Source organism: Trachurus japonicus, chromosome 13 (assembly GCF_045865225.1).
Source record: "Trachurus japonicus isolate A0001 chromosome 13, Traja_1.0".
In the NCBI taxonomy this organism is placed as follows: domain Eukaryota; kingdom Metazoa; phylum Chordata; class Actinopteri; order Carangiformes; family Carangidae; genus Trachurus; species Trachurus japonicus.
This window is the reverse complement of record NC_140919.1, coordinates 29,509,094-29,534,556: the sequence shown is the minus strand read 5'-3', so window position 1 is coordinate 29,534,556 and position 25,463 is coordinate 29,509,094. Positions and strand designations below refer to the sequence as shown.

At 39.6% G+C, this 25,463-nt stretch overlaps 2 protein-coding genes across 3 annotated transcripts; both read right to left on the bottom strand.

The window, feature by feature from the left end:
- Positions 1 to 4,035: 4,035 nt before the first annotated feature.
- On the bottom strand, positions 4,036 to 10,963 carry treh (trehalase (brush-border membrane glycoprotein)). Of its 2 annotated transcripts, none has more exons than XR_015037486.1 (15): positions 10,804 to 10,963; positions 10,207 to 10,307; positions 9,983 to 10,130; positions 9,808 to 9,895; positions 9,443 to 9,543; positions 9,185 to 9,277; positions 8,879 to 8,995; positions 8,502 to 8,624; positions 8,348 to 8,397; positions 7,516 to 7,716; positions 7,180 to 7,410; positions 5,961 to 6,072; positions 5,094 to 5,206; positions 4,931 to 4,984; positions 4,036 to 4,609 (listed from the first exon to the last, which is right to left on the bottom strand). XR_015037486.1 is itself a non-coding variant. In XM_085795874.1 (15 exons), exons 1-15 carry the CDS (start codon positions 10,887 to 10,889, stop codon positions 4,472 to 4,474), a joined length of 1,743 nt encoding a protein of 580 aa, XP_085652000.1. In that variant the 5' UTR covers positions 10,890 to 10,963; the 3' UTR covers positions 4,036 to 4,471. The 2 variants fall into 2 exon arrangements, 1 of the variants encoding a protein (XP_085652000.1); XM_085795874.1 differs by having other exon boundaries at positions 7,193 to 7,410.
- A 91-nt stretch (positions 10,964 to 11,054) lies between these two features.
- On the bottom strand, positions 11,055 to 25,182 carry ddx6 (DEAD (Asp-Glu-Ala-Asp) box helicase 6). Its single transcript, XM_085795875.1, has 14 exons — positions 25,072 to 25,182; positions 23,732 to 24,317; positions 23,560 to 23,623; positions 22,996 to 23,100; positions 21,945 to 22,074; positions 21,242 to 21,388; positions 19,367 to 19,461; positions 19,122 to 19,244; positions 18,866 to 18,994; positions 18,468 to 18,584; positions 17,896 to 17,959; positions 17,319 to 17,420; positions 17,022 to 17,201; positions 11,055 to 14,343 (listed from the first exon to the last, which is right to left on the bottom strand). Exons 2-13 carry the CDS (start codon positions 23,926 to 23,928, stop codon positions 17,026 to 17,028), a joined length of 1,449 nt encoding a protein of 482 aa, XP_085652001.1. The 5' UTR covers positions 23,929 to 24,317; positions 25,072 to 25,182; the 3' UTR covers positions 11,055 to 14,343; positions 17,022 to 17,025.
- Positions 25,183 to 25,463: the final 281 nt, after the last annotated feature.

Below are 25,463 nucleotides of genomic sequence, written 5' to 3'. Positions count from 1 at the left end.
GTATTTTAACAGTACTACTCCACTTTCATATTTGCAGTGTTATTGTGGTCATAAGATAATGAAGCAACACTCTAAATGTAAAAGCCCAACGAGACAAGAAGGGTTGAAAACTGGCACTAGCGAAACTCTTTGTGCGACATTTCCCTTCCATGAGTGTTATATTGTGTTGTCCCTTCTCTTGTTTTATCAGCCTATGTTTCAGAAAGATGTAGTAAAAGTTTTCTTTATTTCACACATAGGAAATTTTAATTGCGTTGCTGTGTGTCATGTTCTTGTTGGTTTGAAGTGGGCGAGGCTCAGCTGGAGAAAGTCAATAGATAAATATATCCGTTCACCAATCAGGTTGTGGCTACATCTGAAATTAAAATGTGGATGCATTGTTGTTTGCTTGTGTCAATAAAATCTGATTAAATTACACCCACACAGTCCCAACAGAGCAGATAGGCTGAATTTTTTGAATAACTAAGAATGTTTTAACACATTTACATTGTTGGACAGTCATAAATACTTCATGTTATTTAAGTATTTCATTTACATTATTGTTTTTTATTGTTGATTGTTGTTTTTTGGAAAGCATAATTATAGATTAGATAGATAGATAGATAGATAGATAGATAGATAGATAGATAGATAGATAGATAGATAGATAGATAGATAGATAGATAGATAGATAGATAGATAGATAGATAGATAGATAGATAGATAGATAGATAGATAGATAGATAGATAGATAGATAGATAGATAGATAGATAGATAGATAGATAGATACTTTATTTATCCCGAAGGAAATTGAGTTTCTCAGCTGCACAAAAATTAGTATTATCATTACTATTATTAACATTTGAAAAACCTTTGAAAAGAAAGACAGAAATGTATCCACAATTGACAATATCACATAGAAATATCTTCAGTAAGAGCCAGTCAGGAGTTTTGTGAACTGCATAAGCAAGGTGAATTGCTTTTGATACAGTTTTTTTTTGCTTCTGCTTCTTTTCTTTCTTTCTTTTTTTGCTTCCTTGAAGTCTCAAGTTCAAGGTTGCAGATCAGCTAAGACAATATTACATTTTCTCTCCTCACTGATAGCTCTTCCTTAAGATTGGATTTTAAAATCTCCTCTAAAGCAGGAGAAATTCTATAGGAATGATTCTGCCAGAGTTATTGATTATAAAAAGCCTGATATCTCCGGACAGTGCAGAATCAATATTACTAAGCTATCTTATATCTATCTGTATAACGCCTCCAGTTAGCTAATCCTTCCAGTTTAGAGGTCAAGGAGTTGGTCAAATCTCCAAACAATTTAGCTACTAAGCCAGAGACAAAGCTTTTTTTTTTAGGCAGCCATGGTCATAATTAGGGAAATACATTACACAGGAAGACATGCAGGCATGATGATCCCTCAATGAGTTATTGATTAGAGCATATTGAATGGGAGTCAGTAGTAGCTGAGGAGCCATCTCTGCCTCTCTCATTCCCCATCGGAGGACCAATAGCCTCCCTGCACACTGTGGGTCTTCACAGACTGCGGGGATGTAGGTGGGTGAGGAAGGGGGATTATCCTGGCAGTGCGGAGCAGGGTTCCCGCAGTACCGAGTGGGACTCGGCAGCACCACGAGGACTTGGTGGATAATGAGCTGTCTTTTATGATGTGTGCTGCAGGGGCTAGTGAAGGCTGAGCCAGGGAACAGCAATGAAGTGCAGGCCTCCATCTAAAGCAACAGACATTCACAGAGATGAATCCACCTCTATTGTCCTCAGTGCCTATACATACAGTATTTCCGACTTTCACTACTCTTTAATAACATTTCACATAACTCATCATGGAGGTCAGGCTCATCCTTGGACAGAGTAGTGCTTTTTAACGAAGATGTGGAGATACTCTGAAGACAAATAAATTATTGTGTGTATCTTTTGAGATTCTAGGTTTGATTGAAAATGTGAAGCACTTTTAGGACTAAAGACTAGTTTCTATGTGCATGTTAGTTTGTATGCAGTGGCAGTTACCGGCTGACTGGTGAGGACGAGACACCCTGACCTTTGCTTCCTCAACAACATGTAACGCACTTGTCACAGCTGCTTTACAATTCATGGGCCGCACATGGTACGTGCTTCTCACAACAACATCCTTGCATTTATGTAATTAATTGTGCATGCACACTTCAGAAAAACGCTGTAGTTTCACCTCGCTGGGACTGAAGTGCCGGACAACTTCTTCCACACTTTACGGCTCAATCTCATTAACTGAACACAACACATTTCTGCTAAAACAGCATGGTAATGTGTGAGTTATCAAAAGGAGCAGGTTCTACTTGAGTTACTGCTGTCAGCCGGGGCTGAAAACATAATGACTGCTGTCTGCTGCTCAAAGCTTTCTAAACACAGTATCGCACTTGGCTGCTACTGTATGGGTGTCTCAGTTATGTATGGGGCTGAAAAGAATGCCCATGATATGACTTGTAGATGGAGGCTCACAGTAGCATATTACTGGAGTGTGATGTGCAGGGTTGCACGGGCCGCTGCACCTATTGGCCCTTTGCCCATTTAAGTTGCACAGTCAATCTGTTGTGTGCACTCAGGCTAAAGAGAGAGATGCAGTGAAATCCCAGCTTGGGCCTCATATCTTCCGAGCCAAGAGGAATCCAATTTCTTCTTAAAGAAGCAAATTTCTCATCACTGTTTTTTTTGCCAATGATTTGAATATCTATATGGACTTAATTTCATGCTTGACCTGCACATTACCACAGACGTACACACAAGTGGTAAAGACAGAATGACTTCTTCAGAACAATCAGAAATGGCTAAAAAACCGTTGACTTGTCTTTGTTTCTTGTCATATATCAAATGTATACAGTGGCTTTATAATGTTTTCAATCCCTCGTTTTATTTAAGAGTCCGAGTTCAAATTGAAGTCAGGGTTGTCATCAAAACCAGTGGTTCCCAGCCTGTTTGTTTCACAAGCAAGTAGACTGACAAAATCCCTTCATTGTGGGTTTTTTTTCCCTCGCGTTAAGACCCGTCACTGATTGCTAAAACATCTCATCAATGGCAAAAATGTAACTATTAAGAGTAAAATATATAATTAAAGTCAATCTAGAGATAGATGATGAATCGACAAGTGATCTCTCCCCTGTCCAACAAAAAAGCAATTCTGAGCTTTTCCTGCTTCAGTTCAATACTGAGTGTTCAATCTTTGTCATTAAAAGGCTTTGAGAGTGCATCATTTGGTCTCTGTATTGTTACAGGGTCAGATGTGGGCTGCCAACATTTCTAAGATTTTCCAGAGAGCTGCGAGTTGGAAAAGGTTGGGAACTGATCAAAACACAATAACCCGTAATGTCAAACTTTAAATGTCAACCGGTGTCACTGTGGTGGCCTTTACTGTAGGTGCAGAGCTCAACATTTCACAATATGGGAAAAAATTAGTACTGGCAATCTTTGTAATTTTTAAGGGGTTTTTTTTTTCATGAAAAAATGCATACGGTATTCAGTCATATTTAATTGTCATTTTTATGGCTCTCCAATTTTTCTTTCCTGTGCACCAAGGATTCACACAAAGCAACATATGCATGTAATTCAGTGTAATTTTATCTCACTGATATCAGTCTTACCATTTACTGTTGACTCTGCACACCGTGCCAAAGTTGTATTATGTTGCCACTTAATGCAAACCTGGCATCCAACAGCTGCTGTTCAATATTAAAAGCTTAGGACTGGAACAACCACAAGAAACTCAATCCTTTTGTCACAATGGTTAGTAGTGTTGTGTTCTCTCTGCTAGGGAGGGAACAAAGGTAAGTTCATTTTTTTTCCCAAAAATGCAGCATTTTGGTAAAAGAGCGTTTATGCCTGATGAAGTGCTAATGACCAAAACACGACTTTTCAAGTAGCCTTATTGATGACTGTGTACAGGAATCCATCATTATACAGGGTTTAATATGCGACATTACACCACTTACATCATCTAAACCTCTTAACCTCTCAACCGCGTCTTGAGGAGTCATATGTAATAAAGACTGTTATGTTTCAAACATCATTAATTCATTTCACAGTTTATTTCACAATCTTGTTTATAATGCAAAACATCAAGCCTCAGTGGGAGGCTACAGCAGAGCAATAAACTCTGTAATTAAATTAAATAAATAACTTTTTGTGATGTCACTTTAATATCTGGGATGACTTAATGTTGTGATCTGAGCAGCAGTCAGCACGATCAGGCTGCATTACAACAGAGTCCAGAAGTACCTAAATGATCTGGATCTTCTCATAACACCCTGCTACCTCAAGGATAAATACTAAAATATTCATCAAAGCATTTCTGAGTTATGATAGTTATGATAAATCCTGTTTTTTTTCTAAAAATAAAAGTGATCAGGATGTTGAAAATATCTGATTTTGAATGTCTTTTTTTTTGTTTGTTTGAAGTCTTGTCTGTGAACATGAGCGATGTGGTCAGGCTCAGTTGTCACCTCTGATTCAGTGAAGCATGAGGGCAGCTGAGATGACCAAAGGCAGCATGAGACCTGAAGACACACGTCTGCTTCCTGAGGTGAGAGTTGCCCCATACTGGTCCAGGAGTTGCAAGGCCACACCATTGGTCCAACCAAAGCCCAGCTATAGAAAGGGTAACACAATTGAGCAGAATCTCTCTCTCTTTTGTAAAAAAAAAAAAATATTCAGCAAATTAGGAAAGCAAAAAAACATGATGATAAAATCAATACTTCAAAAAATATAAATATAAAAAGGAAAAACACTGATGAAGCAGTTAAGAAGAAGAGAGAGGGTAAATGAGTATGGACATGAAAAAGTCTCATGTCTCATGTTAAGAAACCATAGGTGAGGTTAAATAGAATTGACCAGGCTTTGCATACAATTAGAAAGACTAGTGACTATGAGAACATTATTTTTACACCATTAACACATGAAAGGAAATACCTGGACTTCATATTCTCCTCCACCACCAGGTTTGCCATCTCCGTTCACATCATACTGTTAGGAGGAAGAAAATTACAGATTCTGAGCCAGCTGTGCTTTCACTGTGCAACACAAGCTCTAAAAGACTAAAACCTTTAAAACACTAAAACTATACAAGACTCACCTTTTCAAACATGGCGTCATACTTCATATACGCTAACCAGTTTGTCTTGATCCAGCGCTGCGCCAAGTCAAAAGCGAGTTGTTGAGCGTCCTCTGAAGGCAGTTTGGATAAACCTGCAAATTACAGGAGGATTCAAACATGAGACAAACCCAAGATAATCTTCTTAAACATGAGAGGAAGTATTAGAAGTCATTTGTTTTTCTTTGTGTTGGCAGACAGGATGCTAAGTATGTAGTGATGTCACAACCTTGTTAGGTTTGATTCCTGATAAAACCGGGGACATTCATCAAGACAATGATCATACAGACCAAGACACCAAAAGGGTTTTATGCCCTGAAGGTCAGTAGATTTAAACTAAGGCGGCCCTGAGAGCTAAACGTACTGCAACCTAAGAAAACACATGCAAATACACAAACACACTTAAAATTCAGGAAACATCGTCAGAAAACAATTCAACAGAGATGTTTCCAGGGGAAACTAAAAAGTGATGATGAATCTGGCTGCATGGGACTTATTATTTCATGCCCAATTGTGACTTTTTAAGTTAAAACCAACAAGATAAAATTACAAGTGTTTCAGAGATACAGAGATACAGAGAGAGAGAGAGAGAGAGAGAGCAAGAGAGAGAGAGAGAGACTGCTGCAGTTAGGATTTCAGCTTCATAGCAGTTACAATGCACTGAGCTCTCAGGGCTTCTATATTTAACTTATTAGTTTCTTTTCAGATCCATTGTCCTGGAGCAGAAAACACCACCACTGCAATGATATAAGATATTATGTAAATAATCCAAGACTCATAACAGTCAATGAATCATCCCTATGGGTTTCAGGAAATTCTCATGGCGGCAGATAATTCACGACCACCTACCAGTGATGAGCATGTGTTGTAAAGGAGGCCATGCGTTGGGGTAGTCCCACTGCTGCCCAGACTCTCTCAGTGATGTTGGAACTCCGTTGGGGAACTGGAGAGCACCACTCCCCTGTAAACACACACCAGAGAGTAAAGAGTTAATCAGAGGACTGAGACCTGTGTTGTCTATGTGTGCCATCTGCTGGTGCAAATGAGCACTGTTCATGGAGCACATCTCATTCTACAGGGAGTGGAACAGAGGGGTGGGGAGGGGCATGGTTCATGACTCAAAATGCTGGTGAGGGGAAATCAAATGAGCAACAATCTCTCCACCCTTAATAAATGTCAAAAAGCACTTCAGCGAAAATGTTTAAAGCCTAAACTGTTGAGTGGAGCGGCAGCGGCCAACAGAAGAGGTGAGGAGTCACAGTGCACAGCTGTGTGCAGGGGTGGAAATGTGCAGCTGTGTTGACATTTGTGGAAGGAAATCATCAGCGCTCATTCAACCTTATCTTGATAAATACAGACTGAAGGGTTATTTCACACAAATACTATAAATACATAATTTCTCACTTACTCTTAATAGTAGTATCTAGACACTGATTTTTGGTTGTGAAGTATTCTGCTGCCACCCATCGGTAATTTTCCTTTTCTTTTTTCCCCCTCACTGGAAGAACTTTCCACTAAACAAATAGTCCCTTTAAAAACTGTTCACATGCTGTTCTATGATTCATCCTCATTCACTGGTGGATTGTTTGTGTAAGGGCAAGTTGCTGGTGAATGTTTTGAAATGCAGTTTTCAGTGCTTTGGATGCACCTCAAACAAAACCCTATAGACTTCCAGTGTAAGGCAAGGCAGGTTTGTTTGTGTAGCCCATTTTTACAAACAGTTTGTCTCTAAGGGCTCAAAGTGCACAGGGGCAGAGGCTGAATTCTCAGAGACAAATATTTTCACAAGCTGTTCAAAAATATAACCACATCTGCAGTATCTGCAGGGCTAGCTACTATTACATAAATAAATGAATAAAAAATTAAATGTGTTCCTTTGTTGCAACAAATTTGCAGTTTATTCAGATATTATTCTCAGTGGTAGGTAATGTGTGTGTGTGTGTGTGTGCGTGTGTGTGTGTGTGTAAAATACACAGGTTTTATAATTTGGATAAATTAACACTTAAAATAAACAAACTAAACTATTCCTTTAGAGACTTTTGAGAATTGAGAGCACAATGAAGTCTACAGTGTCCACCAACCTTCAGGTACTGTACCGCCCTCTCTCCCATCTCAGGCCGAGAAAAGCACTGTGCCCAAATAGGTGCCAGGTTGGAGGGGTAAAACTCAAAGTGCTTTGAGTGTGCCACCAGGTTGTAGTCGAACCAGGCTCCCTTCTCATCATCCCACAGCAGAGCCTCCATCGCCCCCAGTCTGCGGGCAGCAGCCTGGTCATACAGTGCTGCTGAGTCACCATCTCCTGTCAGGAAAGAGCACATCACAATTATGTAACACCAGTTAGGAGCTAAATGCAGTGTGCATACCAAAGTTGATTCCAAGGTCAAAAGGCTGCTCATGCAATCACCCAGTGTCCTGTGAAACGAAGCGAGAGTCCTCTCATTGAGGCACAGCAGAGCGTTGAGGTCGGTGGGCAGGATCTGACTGGTGCGGGTCTCTCTGAGGCTGCCGTTGTTGTTCCCGTCACCATCTATATACCAGCGGGATGTGAAGTCCCAACCAGACTCTGCACCCGCTTTCAGATCCATCCACAGCTGCTCTTTACGGTCTGAGGGCAAGAGAAAACATGAAATTGCTGGTGGAGACACAGCAAATCAGGATATAAAATTTCACACCAAGTATGACTTCTTTCATAACTAGATGTGACAGAAGTGGAAGTAGAGAGAAAGAAGTAAAATACACAGCCATTGTGTTGCATTTTTCACCTCTCGGAAGGTGGTGGAAGGTGGTAGGAAACGACTGAATGACCTTCACAATTTCTTAAAATCGTACGTTAGAAAGAAAGAAAGACCTTTAGGTGGCAGAGAAGCAAAATGATCTTCCTTTCAAACACTGTTTTGTGAAAGTGTGGTCAGTAGGTTCACAGACGATATAAAAGAATGGATGTTTTTCGCATTAAAAATCATCACAATGTTGTACTGAGGTATTTTTTTAGAGCAAACTTGTTGTGTACGGATCATCCTTGAATGCGGAGAAATATATTCCATTTTTTCTGCAGAGGAGCAATTATAAAATACAAGTGCATTCATTCCAGGACTGAACACCCCACAGCATTATCTTTTTTCTTTCTTTCTTTCTTTCTTTCATGGAACAAAATGACCGTAACAGGGTAATATTCCTCGTGCTCATAAAAGGGAATTGCTTCAGCCATCAATGATATGACACTAATAAGCCATTACCAGCAGTGAGTCCTTCAGCTAATTCCAGATCATCTGTGTAGGATTCAGGCCTGGACGGAGCAGAAGACATGTTAGTGCAGGTGAAGGCACACCTACACAGTACACATGGTCTCCAGTCTTTTCTTATGAGTCAGTAAGTTTCTGTCAGACATACCTGGGCAAGCCCACCTGCACATGATACCTGTTCAGTACATGCTCTGCGCCATTTACTTTGACAGCCACGGATCGGTTCTGCATCCAAAAGTGGTACTCCTGCTCCAGAGCTGGTAAAGCTGCTCTAGACCGACAGGAAGCAATGTTTCCATTCAAAACACTTTTCCACGTTCTTTGATTTCATCACACACAAAAACCGGGGGTGTCACGTTCTAATTAAGCAGGTTAGGAGAAACAAAACACTGGAGGCAGAGAGAGACACGAGCACTGAGTTTTTTGATGTTCGCAGTGCCCTTTTTTCTATTCTGGGAGAGACAGCGAGGCAGCTGAAGAATGATAATGCGTCTGGCAGGCCATCAGCTCGGGCCTAAATATCACCTGAGGAAATCTTTATCCTTGGTTGCTTGATAGTAGCTCTCCACCATTAGAGTGAGGAATGGAGGTTGACTGCGCCTTTCATAGTAAATCCGCCCACCATTTGGAATAAAGCCATACCTGCAGGAGAGTAATAGGAAAAAAAATATATTCCCCAAATCTTGAAATTACCCCCAAGTGCACCATCTCCAAAATGTACAACTTGAGTTGCTAAATGACTAATTATTCAAAATGAGTATGCCTGACCCACCAGCAGCGAGCTGGATTTTTTTGTGTGCTATAAAAGATGAAAGGTGCTTTAAGGATCACCTGTTGACAAGGTAGAGGAAGTTTTGTATCATCCCGTAGGCCGTGTCTGTCATCTCTGACAGCAGGAGGCCGTTGATGACCCAGTAGGAGTCCCTGCCGGACACACAGCAGCTCGCATCACTGTCTGCACACAACACTGAAGAGGATCTCTGCAGAGACCGCAGGCTGGCTCTCTGGCTGTGATCTCTCCTCACGCTGACCTGGTGAGTGTTGTTCTGACTGTTGACTGCTGAGCGACAGCCTTCATCCTTCACTCACCAATAGTAGAGTTCCCTGAAGCGCCCCCCTGGCACGACAACAGGATGTGGGGTATATATCTGCGAGTAGCGCTCTGGGTGATCTTTAACATCGGTGTGGATCTGCAGGAGAAAGGAACTTAAGTCTATGTGTGTAGATGGATGGATGAATTTGAAAAAAACAACAATTATTTAAGCTGCAATGATTAATTCTTTTTTTTTCAATTTCCAATTTTTTTTTTTTTAAATCACTGGGTCCCCAAAGTATCACAAAATAATGGATTTTGTGCTTCACCATTTCCTAAAGCCCATGATTACATTTAAATTTGTTCAACTATTTGTAACTGGTGATTAACTTATTAATCTAATTGTGTTTTGTTTCATCACCTTTCTGCCAAGAGACTTCCACAGATGATGTATCTTTTCAGCCCAGTCACGTAGCTTTTGGTCAGCTATTCCTCCCAGGAACTTTGGTCTGCATAAAGTCAGCTCATGTCAACCACGCACAATTTAAAACACACAGTAAGATCTGAACAGGAGTCCTCAAACAGCTGGATCTCACTTGTCATGCCAGTCCAGCGGTGTCCACGACTCAAACTCTGTCCCTGGTTTCTCAAAGTACACACTGAGGAACTCCTGCAGTTTGCCCGGGGGGACCATTGTATTTGAAGTTTCATTTGAAAGGTTGTGAAAAGCTGACAATACAACATCTGCAGGGAACAGTAGCAATGTCATAATTGACTCAAACAATAAAGATTTAATCAATTAAAAATTACTTGGACTTACCAGGCATTGCCTTCAGCTTCATGTCAACAAAGTACTTATCATCATCAAACAGTTTAGCTCTCTGTACCTGATCCAATATGGGCCCAGCACAGTATATTTGACTGAAATAAATTAAAAGAGTTGTGCATTATTAAACTGACATCATGAAAGGCACATGCTCACTAAAGCAAACAGAGAGGAGTGCTACAGAGAAGCAATAAAACCATATCGAAGTCTCTATAAAGTGTGCAGGTGAGGACAAAGGTCTGCTGACAGCTTAATATCCAAGGGAGATAATTGTAACACAAATGAGAAACCTGTTTACTTGTGTTGGATTTAATATTTTTCCCCTGTATATACACAGAAAATCTAAACACGATGTAGTGAAAGGGTGTCCAACCTCTAGACGGGAACTCACGATTCACTCACTGCAGTTCCATATGCATGATGGTAAATATGAAATTAAAAACTAAAAGAAAGGCTGTGTTTCAGGTTAACTATTCACTAAATTAACAAGATCTTTCTTATGGAACCGACCGAAGGGCAAGAACAGGAAGTGGCCTCATATAGCTACTCAAGCATGAAAATCTCTTAAAGAAAAACAGTCATTTATCTTACCTGTCACATGGTGGTGGAGAAGCACTCTTCACGCTGGCCAAAAGAGCAAATGTTGAAAAGCAAAATACCATCAAGCCATACATCATGAGGTACAAACTGAAGTGGCATCAGAGTACAAGTGAGACTGTGGTCTGAGTACAGATTCCAGGTCAGAGTTCATATAAACACATCAGCGCAGTACAGCCGCGACATACTGACACCTAGCTTTGACAGCAGTGTTCAACAAGGAAAACAAACCACTAAGGACACAATAAATTTCAGTGAGCTTTATTGTCAACAAAACGTCCCCAATCAAATTTATGACAGTCTTTAAACTTAAGTCCATTGTAAAACTAGCTTCACTGAAAACTCTGCCAATTAAGTAAGGACCAATTTTCTGACAAAAACAAAAAAGAGCTCTTTAAATTTTCACTTAAATTTGGATCTCTTTTAATTACGTGTACTCCACTTAACATTTCAGTTGAAAAAATAAAATAAAATAAAGAATCCAAATCTAAGGGCAACTTTTTTTCCGACCTTTTCATACCCATTGTCATAACTTTGGATCATTAGATCTTGTCATCTTTTTTTTTTTTTTTTAGGCCAAAAGGCTCCTCCCCATGTTATTTTTTTTACTGATGCATCAGTTCCAAGAGAAATACCTGAAGGACTCCTCATATCCTCCTCAATAGATCAGTGACTGAACGGCCAATTGTTTTAATTTTTCTTTTAAGCACAAAAACTGTGTGATCATTAATGTGTCACAACTATTAAAGAGGATGAACATGTGCATCAGGGCAGCAAGTACACTAATTTAACCCACCCACAATTCTTTTTGGATTTTTTAAAAAGACCTTAAAGAATGAGACAATTTGGTTGCACAAACTCTCCAATTAGTCACCCAATCTAGGGCAAGATGCTCTTGTCTCAGTCTTTAAGGTTCTCAAGTCGACAGCCACAGGCAGTAACACAGCATCCAATCAAAAGGTAACAATTCATGAAACCTAAAAAGGTCCTTGATTTTAGCCTTGAAAGCATTTGCTGTGGCAATTACTGCCAGTGGCCTGACAACAAAAGAAAACAGACAGCTGCCAAGTGCCTGCACAATTAGATCCCTGTTCTCTTAACTAATGCATAATTAATTTGAATACTTTTAACAGACCCCCCCACCCAAAAAGAAAAGAAAAATCCTAACAGCCGAATTAGATGTGCAAGTATTTCAGGGGCAACAGCAGAATTAAGAGAACAAGGATCAGAGTCCTAACCAATGAGAAATAAAAAGGATCAATTTTAACTAATCAACATTGTCACACTTATCTTTTAAAAATAGCTTAAATTAAATGTGCAGCAACACTTCTCATTGATTAGAACAGTCAAGAGAGCATCTCACCATAATAAAGGGAACCTCATTTGCAAGAGGGCTCGGACTGGCCAAACAAATGGTCAGGGGGGCCTTAATGCAAATCAAGGCTGTTATGTTGCATACGGATGCAGACAGTTAACCCAAAATATACACAACCCTAACCCAAAATATCAAAGCAACAGAGGGCAGGAAAATAAGCCTCAGCAGTCCGAGGTGCCCAAATTTTTTTCTTTTTTAAACAAGCAGTCCGACTAACAGTAATTTTGTATTCCTTCATGCCCATTCCCCCACAATGGCATTTTTTTTCAATGTTCTGCACCAACGTACACTCGTCTCCCCTTGGGACATGAGTGTACAAAAAGCAGTGCAGTCAGTGTTATTGCCTGAACCCATCTCTGTGCGTTAAGTGCAGCCCAACCTGCTCAGGTTGTTTCTTTTTTTTTTTTAGCAAAGCATCTTTTGTTAGCTGCTTTTAGGAAAGCCTACTAACTTGCAATGCACAGAGAATGAATTCCTGCTACATTTTAGGTCAGATGGTTCATTTTGATGCATTTGGCTGACATTCTTCAAAAAAAGGGGGAGGGGGGGAATAAAACCACGGCATTGTACCCAACTTTTGTGAAGTAATGTAGCTGTGCTTCAAGAGCACAGATCAACGTAACAGTTAATACCTCCCCCAGAAAACCAATTCTCTGCCAATTAAGCTGCACTGCAGCAAGTAGTACTACTACATGATAGAATAATATTTTCTCTTCCAATAATGACACTCACTATAACAACTGGAGATGTGAGTGTGTCTCAAGAGTCAGTTTCACAAGTTAAGGCTGGTGACAACAAAGATTTCATTACTCAAATGCACAAGCTTAACAAAGCCATCTGCCTAGAACACTTGTTAACACTGGTAGCAGGAGAATAAGGGCGGCAGTTTAAACAATCTCAGTTTAAGTGCAGCTTTGAAGAATTGCACTAGCCATCAAATTTGGAGGGGCTAAAAGATTATCAGTAATGAACTCTGCCTCCAAATACATTTCATGCACAAGGTCATTTAAATGTTTTAGGTTCTAATAAATTCTGCAATTTTTAAAATTATAAATAAAGTCACAGGCCAATATTGCAGATCAAACAAACTGGCAGTTAAAGAAACAAGTCTCCAGTGCTAACAAGAGAGAAGGGGGGGAGAGCTTTGCAGTTTGTCAGCCAGCCTTTTGTACTTGTTTAAAACAATCTTAAAATGAAGGTATATACACAAGGTGTGTGGTGCACCCCACGCCTGCTGCACGTCTTGCAGAATTAAGTATGGCCATCCATAGGAAGGTGAAACACAGGACAAAAAAGGAAAAAAGCGTTCCCTCCAAATATGCACCACCAAAACAGGAATCCTCATGACTCATGGTGTTGAGAGGCTGCTTATTCATTTTAGTGTTCTGATGCTGAAGACAGAGGAAAGGGTCTGGGTCTTTAAGAAGCACACACTTCTTCACAAGCAACTGGACAGTCTGGCTGTCTCTTGGAAAATATCCAGCATCTCTGTCCATGGAAAAATCCAAGTGTGTCCTCATTTATCAGCCAGACTCAAGTGCAGCTAAGCCAGCAAAAAGGATAATTTGGACCAACCTCCCTCCTAATTATCTCCATTCCTTGCAAACGGATGACACAACCAAAGACAGTTATGCATTCACCTGTGTGGTCAGACGTTAACTTAGTGTAAAGACTTTTCAATTAGGTGAATGTGTATGTGGTATGAAGTGAGCAAGATGGTGGATAATGCAGAGTTATTACTTTAGAACGAGTTGAACTGCTTGTTAAGGCACTTGATACAAATTGGTTAAAACTTCCAAACTAAAAAGTGGAGAATGGAGGGTGTCATATTGGGGATTGTTGGTGCTGGCTTTGTGTCATTGATGGATATGAATCATCACAATGTGCATTTGATATTTTCAACTTGGTCCCATGCTTTCCTCCCGGTGCTTATGTCTTCAGATGTGGTGGTGCAGCACAGAGCCCTATAGAAAGGCAAATGAGTTCTTCCAAAAATCGTCCATCAAAATACACATTCCTCATGGTGGCGTCCAAGAAAGGAAGACAGACAGAAACTGTACATTAAAAAAAAAGGGGGAGGGGGGGGGGGCTCCAGGACGAGGGGGGGCTGGGTGGGGGGTGGGAAAAAAGGAACAAAGGGGAATGGAGGATGGACTGATCTGGAGAGAGGGGGAGAGAGAGAAATGGGAACGTTAGACCAATCAACTTATTGAAGCCCCATTACATCTGTATGCCTTGTTGCCATTACTAAACAGTTTTAAGTACTACAGACGAATGTACTTAATCCAATCATTTATTGACTGCTGTTTCATGAAATCATTTCAACACACATTGTGTTTCTTGCCATAAAAGCAAAGTAGCAAAGTAACCCCAAACACTGTATTTACCCTTCCATTCTGTATGTGTACCCTCTGGAATTACCATATATTAAGTTGGAGTTTTAATATATGGTCAGAATATGAACAATCCATGTATTTTATCCAACACAAATCATTGTTTTGCGCTTGTCCATAATCCATATAATCCATAAAAGAAGGTAATACCCTCACCTAATGGAATCAACAATTGTTTGAGCTCAAACAATGAAACAGGATTGCAGCTGTGGGTAAGAGCCAAGCCTGAGCGATAATTCAATAACTATATATATTGATGAATAGACGCATGGTGGGTCGATAAAAAGTTCGATAAAAAAACACTGATCCCTTCCTATTTCATTATAGCCCATCATGTAGATTAAAAAGGGATAGTTCAGCTTTTTGAAGTGGGGTTGTATGAGGTACAAATGGCCATTAGGTATAATATCTGCAGAGAAAGGTCTCTGCTACCCCCGACTGAGAAATAGCGACACAGGCAGTAAACGGCTGTCGATGAAGGACAATTAATCAGCATATTTTCGCCGCCTATGAGAAGTTCTGTCTCAAAATAATACACCTGTTCAAGAATACGTTGGAAAATATTTACAATGCATCAGCTCGTCGGAAAAAAGTTTGTTTATCTGGGACTAACCAACTCACTCAGTACTCCTCCACACAGGTAGGCTCTGGGACGCGCTATATCATTCTGCCTCTTCATCACACCACTGATCCAAACAGCTGATGGGCGGAGTGATACCAAAACCATAATTTTATGTTTGATTTTTTTTATAATGACAAAAATAGACACCAACACACCTTATGTGTAAATTTGGGAATTCTGTGATGGACAGAAGTGAAATAGATGACGATCAAAAACTCATGAAAACTCACGATCCGGACATTTTATCAAAATCCGGCTTGATGGTTGCTGTACTAGGTCGAATCAGTGGCACATGCAACCCTGTAGGTGCCAAACATTGCTGAATAAAACAGGCCACATCTTTAAATCTACTGCCTTATGTTGTTACGGCTTGCTACCACTAGTTGGTGAAACACGTTCAGCTTCAATCCTGACATAATTTGTGTGTTGTGTTTTTATGCAAAGTATCTGAGAAAAAAAGAGTTTGACTGGAGCACAGCCACTCCGCTTTCAACTGCGAGGCTCCCGCAGCATGTTTTTTTTTTTTCTCTTAATCTATATGACTAGTAAAAGTAAAAAAAACACATCGAGTTTGCTGTTCACTTATGTAAACCATGGCTCACCAACAAAAAAAGAGAGAAAAGAAAAAAGAAGAAATCTCGGAAGTGGACTTGCCATTGACTAAAATTTTGCCTGGGGGATACTCTCCCTAAAAGTGGGTGTCCAACTAAGAGACTCCAAAAGCAACAAGCCAAGATGATCAGTAACGTAACAAAGAACCTAAGGTATTACATCACAACATAAAGGACTGGTGAAATGTTAATGAGTCAACCATATGTAACTCATATACATGAGTGCACCTCATGTTTGCCAAAGAGCAGTTTGACTCTCCACAGCACTGAGGAAGTATTTCATGTGCTGATGAAACTATGGTTGAATTACTGGGGAGGAACATTTTGTACTGGGAAAAAAATGTCACTGCATGCCAACATGAAAATATCATCCCAAAGGTGAAGCACAGTGGAGGCAACATGGTGGCATAGGCCTTCCCTGCCTCTGGGCCTGGACAGCTAATAATAATAATAATAATAATAATAATAATAACAATAATGATACAAAAATAATTGAATATAAAATTCTAAAAAAATAATTAAAAAAATAATTTCAAGTTATTAGGTTCAAAACATCTAACGTGATAATGTAAGTGTCTGAACATTGTGCAGAACTGGATCAGCTACTGGAAGTTTCTGTTTGGCTTTAATGATGCCAAAGGAAGTTTGACCAGTTACTGAAAACAAGGGCCCTCTTTCCACCAACACTGTGAATGTTTAATGGGTGTGTTCAGTAAACAGTGCCAGGAGGTACTTTACTGACAAGGCAACAACTCATCTGCTACACTGAATAGTACTGAATCAGAGCCTCCAGACTAATCAGACTCATGAATGCACCATATTTCGGATGCATTTTTAAAATTCGACAACGTATGTGTCACATTAAACCCAGTATAAGGAAATAACCCATGTGTGGAAAATTACTTAGATCAGAGCTAAAGAAAAAACTGAGACCCACTGATAATTCTAATATTTCTGCTCATTTCCTTTTGTCACATAAAAAAAAAAAAGGTAAGGCACCTTTCTCACAGAGCATGTTTAACTTGGCAAAGCAGGAAAACCTCAATGACAATAAATTACTCATTGCACAGCGCCCAAGCATGAGAAGAAAGCAGTGCACAAGCACAGCAAAATGTACTGGCTGCCATTGATCAGTCAAAAGATAAAATCTTTAATTTAATCACCCTGAATAAAAGTAACTGTGTGCATCGTCAGTCAATGTCAGTACTCACTGGCTCATGGCTTGACTTCTTCACCACTCTCACTGTGGTACTCTGCCACGTATAAGCTCTTGTCAATGATGCCAGGGATGGGCTTGATCTCTGTTCCAAGCTGCTCCTCAATCCCTTTCAGGTTGAAGCGATCATCATAAGTGATGAGGTTGATGGCAAGACCCAGATGTCCAAAGCGGCCTGGATATTTCGAAACAAGGTGACAGTTCCAAAGAATTTTATTAGAACAATTATGGAAGAGAATGGCTGAAGGATGCTGAATGAATAAAATAAAACATAACAGATAGGGGCTCTTACCAGATCTACCAATGCGATGAAGGTATGTTTCTCCCAGCTTGGGAAAATCAAAATTGATCACAACATTCACAGCTTGAATGTCAATTCCTCTTGTGAAGAGGTCTAGAGGAAACAAAACAAGAAATAAAAACCTAACCAAACATTTCGTAGGAAAAATGTAAATGTACTGCTGCCACCAACATAAAAAAGAAAAAAAAAACACTACACAGGTGCATGTATTGTCACAACCCAACTAAGGGTCTCACTTTGGTTTCACTTTCTTTTAACTCACAATATTATCATGATAGCAAAACCCTCCATTTACTACAACTAAGACCAACAGCACACTCCAAATAATTCAGTGCTGGTGTACTGCCCACAGGCAATGTGAGCCCATCATGGGCAAACTGTGACACCTTAACAGGATTTGTAGCAGCCTGATCTTATTTAGGCACCTATGCCGTCTTCCACCACAAATGTTATATTCATTCTGTATAAACAGTATGTCCTGCCGCAACCTTGATTTGCCTTGTCTGACATTTTTCTCTCTGCATGTTTGCTTACGTTTGTGATTTAAACAAATAACTTTGACACTTACCAGTGCAGACAAGATTCCGACACAGGCCGTTTCTGAAGTCATGGAACACACGGTTGCGATGCTCCTGAAAAGAGCAAAGTGCATTCAGAACCCACATTCACCCATAAAAGATGCACAGCAGCATGTTGTGTAAGCCTCATAAGGTCCTGCATTGTATTGACTGTGTGTAGCCCCATTAGTACTGTCTGTTAAACCTTTATACAGTAATAGCTGAACTGCAAAACAAGGCTGTGAGGTGAATACATTTGTTTTCAATGTGATCTATAACAGTAGACGACAAACAACGTGGGGCAATCCAAAAGTTGTTCAGTTTCCACAGGTGTCAACACGAGTGTTTCTCATCATGGAAAAAAAAAAAGCTGGCAGTGGCAGCACTGCTCCAAAAATAGAGCATACGTGTGAACTGTATCTGCACATAAAGTAAAGGCACATGTATGTCTACTTGATGCATTTCTTTCATGCACACTGACACTAACAGTAGCAGCTGCTCTGGCATGCATCTGTTGCCACCTGTGTATTTTGGGGTCTTCTGCTGGTAAACAAGTATTTCTAAGGCAGTGCTCTAGGCTGACCTGTCTCATCTTGGCATGAATGTAGAAACATGAATAACCAAGCTGGGAGATTTTCTTGGCAAGGAGCTCCACTCTCTGAGAGGAGTTGCAGAAGATTATAGACTGGTTGATCTGGAGCTGGAGAAAAAAAAAGGAAGAATAAAAAAAAAAAAAAGAGCATAAATCTTGATGAATTAATTTCTTGAATTGAAGTTTCCAATCTAATCAACATTTCTAAAATACAGTCCAATGTGATATAAATGTTTAGAAAAAAAATTATCTTTCGACAACATGACATTTCTGCTCAGACATTAAAAGCCTGCAGTTTGCCTGGACTTTTCTGGTGCTCTACTCTTTGACACAGCTAAGGCCAGTTAATTAAAAACAGCTTCATGAAGCTTCACAGAGGCAACACTTACCCTGGAGAACAAGGTGTTAAGGCAATGGACCTTTTGCCTTTCAGTTACGTAAGCATAATACTGAGTCACACCCTTCAGTGTAAGCTCCTCCATTAGGTTGATCTCATAGGGTTTCTGCAAGTGCGAATTCTATAACAGGTAAAGAACAAAACAATAGCAGTTATATTCTGGTTGTGCTAAACATTATAAAAAGGTAGCTTTTGTATCAGCCAATTGAGATGATGGGTAGTCAAATAAAAATCAGCAAAAACTGTACCATAAACTTCTGCACACTGAGAGGAAAGGTTGCAGAATAAAGAAGGATCTGCCTCTGTTTGGACAGGAAGCCCAGTATCTCCTCCATCATGACCACAAAGTCCTGAGACAGAAGTTTGTCAGCCTGTTGGGGACATGAGGGAAAAACAGATCACCTGAGAATCATCTACACTAGTTTATCTAGAAACAATATAGGTCAAACAAAATGAAAAAAATCATTTAGTAAATTTAAACAATTTAACTCACTTCATCCAGAACAATCATCTGCACTTGATTGACTTTTGCCACTCCTTTCTTGATGAGGTCTAGGATCCTCCCAGGAGTGGCAATGACCACATGTACTATAAAACAGATTTTTAAAAAAAAACATTGGTGAAAAAAAATACACAGGAAAGGCATCAGCGATTGGAAGTGTTGTCTTCAGTCAAGGATTGTGATTTTTTTTTTTTTAAACAATCACATTGGGAATATTTGACCACTGACAACAGTGCAATACAGCAAGCTGTATCCACTTCCAAGAAACCCTCAAATTATTTGGCAATGTTCACACATGACAAAAGACTGTAAATCTAAAATCTAGCAACCAGAGACATGTCCAAAAATGTTTTCTGACACCCGAGAATAATGAACACTGTAGTGAATAATTAGGGCTTTCAACAAGAAGAAAACACAACTTCATTATGATTTCATGATGGCACCATTAAGTAGTACAGTCCAGTTTCCAACCAAAAATGACATGGCTATGAGTGTTTGATAAGCTCAGACTACTTCCAGAGTTCATGTATGAGACGGTCTGATCCATCCCATGGGCCTCAAAATAATAAAATTTTTTGGAGAGATCAGATCAGAAGCAGAGCCACAAGATATAACCACAGCTCATAGTTCAAATTATAATGCCTTCATTTGATAGGAAACAGAACAGATGGTGATTTCCATCTGCTTGCACTGCATATTATGCAACAATCAACCAACAATAGGGCTGTAACTAACGATTATTTTAATAATTGATAAAATTGGTCGATTAATCAATGAATCCGATTTTTTTATAAGCATTTTTAATTTCCATCTCTTCAACATTACAGATTTCATCTGGCTCTAAACTGATTTTTCCGCCGGTTGCACTCCTGCACCAGCACATGATGTGTTCATAGTTTTTTTAAAACAGGCTCTGAGGCTTCCTCCTCCATAATTATGCTAAACACAAATTTTAAATTATGTGAGAAAGTTACAAAGAGAAACAGACACAGAGCATCACGGTTACCATAGTAACTCACTCAGACCCGTCTATGTCGCCACTTGAAAGATGCAGCAGAATGGGAATAAATGACAATGTACATCTATGGATAATTTTCATTTTGCCTTGGCTTCCTCTGTGGCGTTTTACGACAGTTGCATCCATCAAGTTGCATTAAAGCAGAAGTAAGCGATCCGGTCGTTTTGGCTAACTTCTTGTCAGCCGATGGCGTTAGCAGCCCCCGCCCTCGTCATGGATCTATTGGTCCTCGTCCCTACGTCACCATATTAACGCGCATCCCTTGGCTGCACACACAGAGAGGACCGGCCCTTCATGCCGTTCTCTCTCCTCATTGGATAAAGGTTGTAGGATACAAGGAAAGTTTTCTCCTCGGCTTACAGCAGAGCAGAGTGACTGACAGACCCGTGTTTCAGACCAAACACTCTATGTAAGTGATTGCCGTCAGAAGATATAACTATTTAAGACTTATATTAACACAAATATTCCGCTTACTTCTGCTTTAACGCCTCGTGCTGGTAGGTACAACTCGTCACTACACTCTTAATACTTCAATCTACATGAAGTAAACAGCTCTGCGACACACACATATACATACAGTATATATATATATATATATATATATATTCAATATAATGAAATTCATTACCAACACTTAAATAAACAATTTATCTCGTTGTTGGAGCCCTAATCAACATAGACAAATTTACTGACTTGAGCTCAACATGACTGTTTAAAATGTTGAGTTTATGTACCACCATTAATATTTATTCTTAAGCAAGTCATTCAAGGTGGATATTTTCCCAGTCTTTAAGAGGAAGATACAGAAATCATGAGTGTCAACATCATGTGTGTAGATCATTAAGTACCTGTTTCATCAAGTCTCATGATGTCATCACGTAGGTTGGTTCCACCTGTGGTTGCCATTACCTTCACTCCGCCCATGTGTTTGCTGACCTGGATACATATTTGGCTTACTTGCAGAGCCAGTTCTCTAGTGGGCACTATGACCAAAGCTGGAAAAAACAGACTCATTCTCATGAGTATTCATGTTTTTTGAAACTCAGTGAAGTTAGTCTTTAAATTTGTACACATGAACAATATAATCACAGGATATTACAATACAGGAACAATGAGATTACCCTGATGATTTGTATTATATACTACATCAGAGAGAGCTGTGTTGCACACAGTGAATGATCTCGTAATTGATGATGAATTTGTTTGTTTGAATGTAATCATATAAATGGGGCAACTACTAACAATTATTTTTATTAAAATTAATCTTCAAGATATTTAATGTGCTGTCAAAGCAGTCCAAGACAATCAAAAAGCAATAAGAGGTTGGGACATAAATTAACATTCAACTAGTAGTTTGGTGTGATTGAAGGACCTCAAAAACATCTGTGAATGGTTAGCAGCTGTTTGGCATTATAGACTTTATTATTTTAATCTGTGTAATTTTTATCCCATTCCATCCGCTCCTCATTTCCTGAAAGGACTGAGATTAGATACGTCTTAGGTATGGTCCTTTTGACATTTACAACTACAGCAGAAAACTGTCTCTCTCACCTTGTATGCAGTCCTTCTTCAGGTCAATGCGTTCAAGTAAGGGAATGAGGTAGGCTCCACTCTTTCCCGTGCCATTCTTGGCTCTGGCCAAAATATCCCTTCCCGACAGTGCAATGGGAATGCTTTCCTCCTGTACACAAAGCAGCAAAAACATGTTGATACACAACAATAATTTTTATGGCTGGGTGAAGTCTGCATTTTGTGCACCTGCAAATGTCTGCTCAAAACAAATGTGCTAAGAGACTCAATGCCAAAGTGCCTCCAACTCAATTACATATAGTGACAGGATGAAATGTCAATTATTAACTTTTTAAGTTACAGTTCATTGGTTAGAGCGTGGGAGAGCACACACAGGCGATCATATGTGCTTGTAGACGGACAGGGGAAAGATATAGTTATTCTAGTTCATCATTCATTTAGGCTGTTCTTCAGCAAATTGATGCTGCTGCCTTCATGCCAACATACAAAATGCACACTGATAATGTATGTTGATCATTTGTTGGTATGATTGTTGACATTCACCAATTTGAGACAAAAATTAGAGCCAAGGTTGATGGGAATATTTATAGGCATTTTGTTATCAAAACATTATAGATTTTTTTTCCCTTACCCAATGCAAGCACTACAGGTAAAGGCAGGTTTGACAAGTGATTACAATTTTTTTTAATAACTATGAATGGCTGTGTAATTGTACAGATCAAAATCGACACCGACACAGGAACTTAAATTCTAAATCAGATAACTCCTGTTTTCTATTTCTGCACCAACACGTTATGTATTATTTGATGTAGTGAAAAGAGTGAGACAATCAGTGGTAGACAGCAATCATTTGGGTGGTTTATTAATCAAATTATTTCTTATGGTTTTAATTTAGCAAATACAACACAGAATATTTTTGGTAAAGTGTTATGGTCTAAGAACTGGAAGTTCTGGCAGGATGCTTCAAATACATCCGACTATAATTATCAAACCACGCACTTCTTTAAAACACATTAACACCACCTTGTTCAGGTTTCAAGCGGCAAAAAAGCCATGTTGTGTCTGAATCTACCTGGATTGGAGATGGCTTTTCCCAGCCCATCTCAAAGATTCCCATGAGCAGCTCCCTCTTTAGGCAATAATCCTCAAACTCATTGCCTTTTGTTGCAGTCACGTCCTGTAATCACCACAAAACGAGTATTTGAGTCATAAAATGAAAATTGTATTAATGTGTAAAACAGTAAGCCATATCATATCAGTTACACAAAGAATATGGTAATAAAGTGTTTGAAAACTACAATTTGTTAAAATTGCACAGTAGAGTAGCAGGTCTTCAACTCCAGTAGATGGAATGTTGACCATAACTGAGTACACAAGTGGCACTGTTACACAACTTGCCACCCAACACTTGATGCATATATTACTGGAGGGAATTGTTTTCTAAATAAACAAGACAATGGAAACTGTTTGTGTCCAACACCTTTATAATAGTAGTTTGTACAATGAAGCCATGCCTTTTGATAAAAATGGACAACTGATTTCTGACTGGACCTGTGCAAGCCACAATAAGGAAAACAAGCTTCTGTAATTTAAATGGATAACTTTAAGATTGGTAACCAGACTGTCTTGTACTCACCGAAGTTTTCATTCTCATATCTTTAGGTGGCAATTTTAAATTTTTCTTCCAGTCATCTCCAGGCCTGTGGAAAAATACAAGTTCTTTTGAGTAACAACACAATTGGTAATACTTGAGCCAACAAAAAAAATCCAGGTCCAAATTTGTGTCTCTCGACTATCAAACAACTTACTTGATGACAGCGTTTGTTGTTGGGGCTGGCTGGGAATTACCATTGTTAATTGTGCCTTTCATCTGGTTAAGTTGCTGTTGCTGGGGGCCTCCTCCTCCTCCACCTGGTGCTCCAGCAGGCTTCACCGAGCCTCTGAGCTGTCCGTTCTGATTAGACAAGCCCAAAATCACTGGGTTCTCTGTCCTGGTGGTACTCATGTTTACTTCTCTGTCCCAATAGCAAGTAAAACCTCTACCAGTCTCTGGATGAAGTGAGTCCACTCTGCTAGGACCACTGTAAGATTGTCTTTCCTTCTAGAGACTTTTGTTAATTGTTTGACTGTCAAATGTCCAAATATTCTGTCTCTGCAGGTTCTCAATAAATATTATTTCTTGGACATCAAGTGTCGAGAAACTCCTCTGTTCGCTTTTCACAAGACTCCTAACCATAGACTCCTTCGGTAAATTAGGTCTTAGCATAGGTCTGCTGATGTTCTCTGGAAACCATACAACACCAGGAGGGCTTAACTAGCGCTGATCAACTGTTCAGCTAGCCATCTCATTGAGCTACACTGAGCCGCCGCGTCCTTTCTGAGGTTCTTCCAACCCTGAAACATAAAACACAGTGTTAGAGACCGCACGCTGGCTGAGGAAATATGCAACTGAATGAAACCATAAGAGAAAAGACTATTTTCATTCCGAGAAGATGGAGAGACGCACCAAGACAGTATTTAAGCCCAATCGATAGCTGTAACAGTGGAGGCTGGCCTACGTCAAAAGTTAGCCGACGCAGTGGTAGGCGGTGATGTTGTTTAGTTGCCCTTTGCTAACAATATGAAAACTGCGTCGAGATGAGGACATTCAAATAACATCCGTCATCAGATTTTGTTACCCCAACTGTACCGCGGGAGATGTCCAGTGGACAAATACACAAATAAACGATATTTAATCCCACTAACTAGAAGGCAAACTAGCGCTGAGCTAAAACACCGCTAACCCCGACATCTGGCCAGCTAGCACACGAAGCTTAGCCCCATGCTAACGTCGGTAATCGATGGTATAATGCCAGATCGAGGGGGGAAATATTTACCCAGGCGACATGTTATGACATTATTGCAAATGATCGATGATACACTTTCCACTGATAACTTAAAAAAAAACCCACAGGAGATGTTAACCCCCAACTAATATCGGCCAATTCAGCTGCCGTGCTAGGTCTGCTATCATGCTAGCACACTGGCTAACGATGGCGAATTAACATTTAACTTTTAATATTAATTGTACACAGTCACAACGAAATAACAATGTATTTAATAAAGAACTACCTACAACTACACATCGCGTTGATGTGCATGCATTTACCTGGGGTAACTGAAGTAACCGGTCTCCTATGTGGCGTTTGAAAGGTGTAATCAATTTTTTAGCTGACTACGAAACACTCTTGTCAACCAGCCGTCCAAGATGGCTCCCACTATTTGAGTCCGCCCCCCTCCAGCTAATCAGCTGATTTCATTTCAAATCAGGGTTTTTACCTTAACCCTTAAATGGGTTCTGTCTCATTCCGTGTTATAAAGTAAGCTATTGTTTACAATACATGTTTTAATATGTTTCCTATACCTGGGAAAACCCTTCACATGGTGGGATTTTGACACTTTCATTTTTTGATATTTCCATTTCAGCCATTCATAACGGTTTGAATAACTGAGCCCTTTCAGATCAAAAGTTATGGGCATTTTAATAAAAAAACTGAAAAG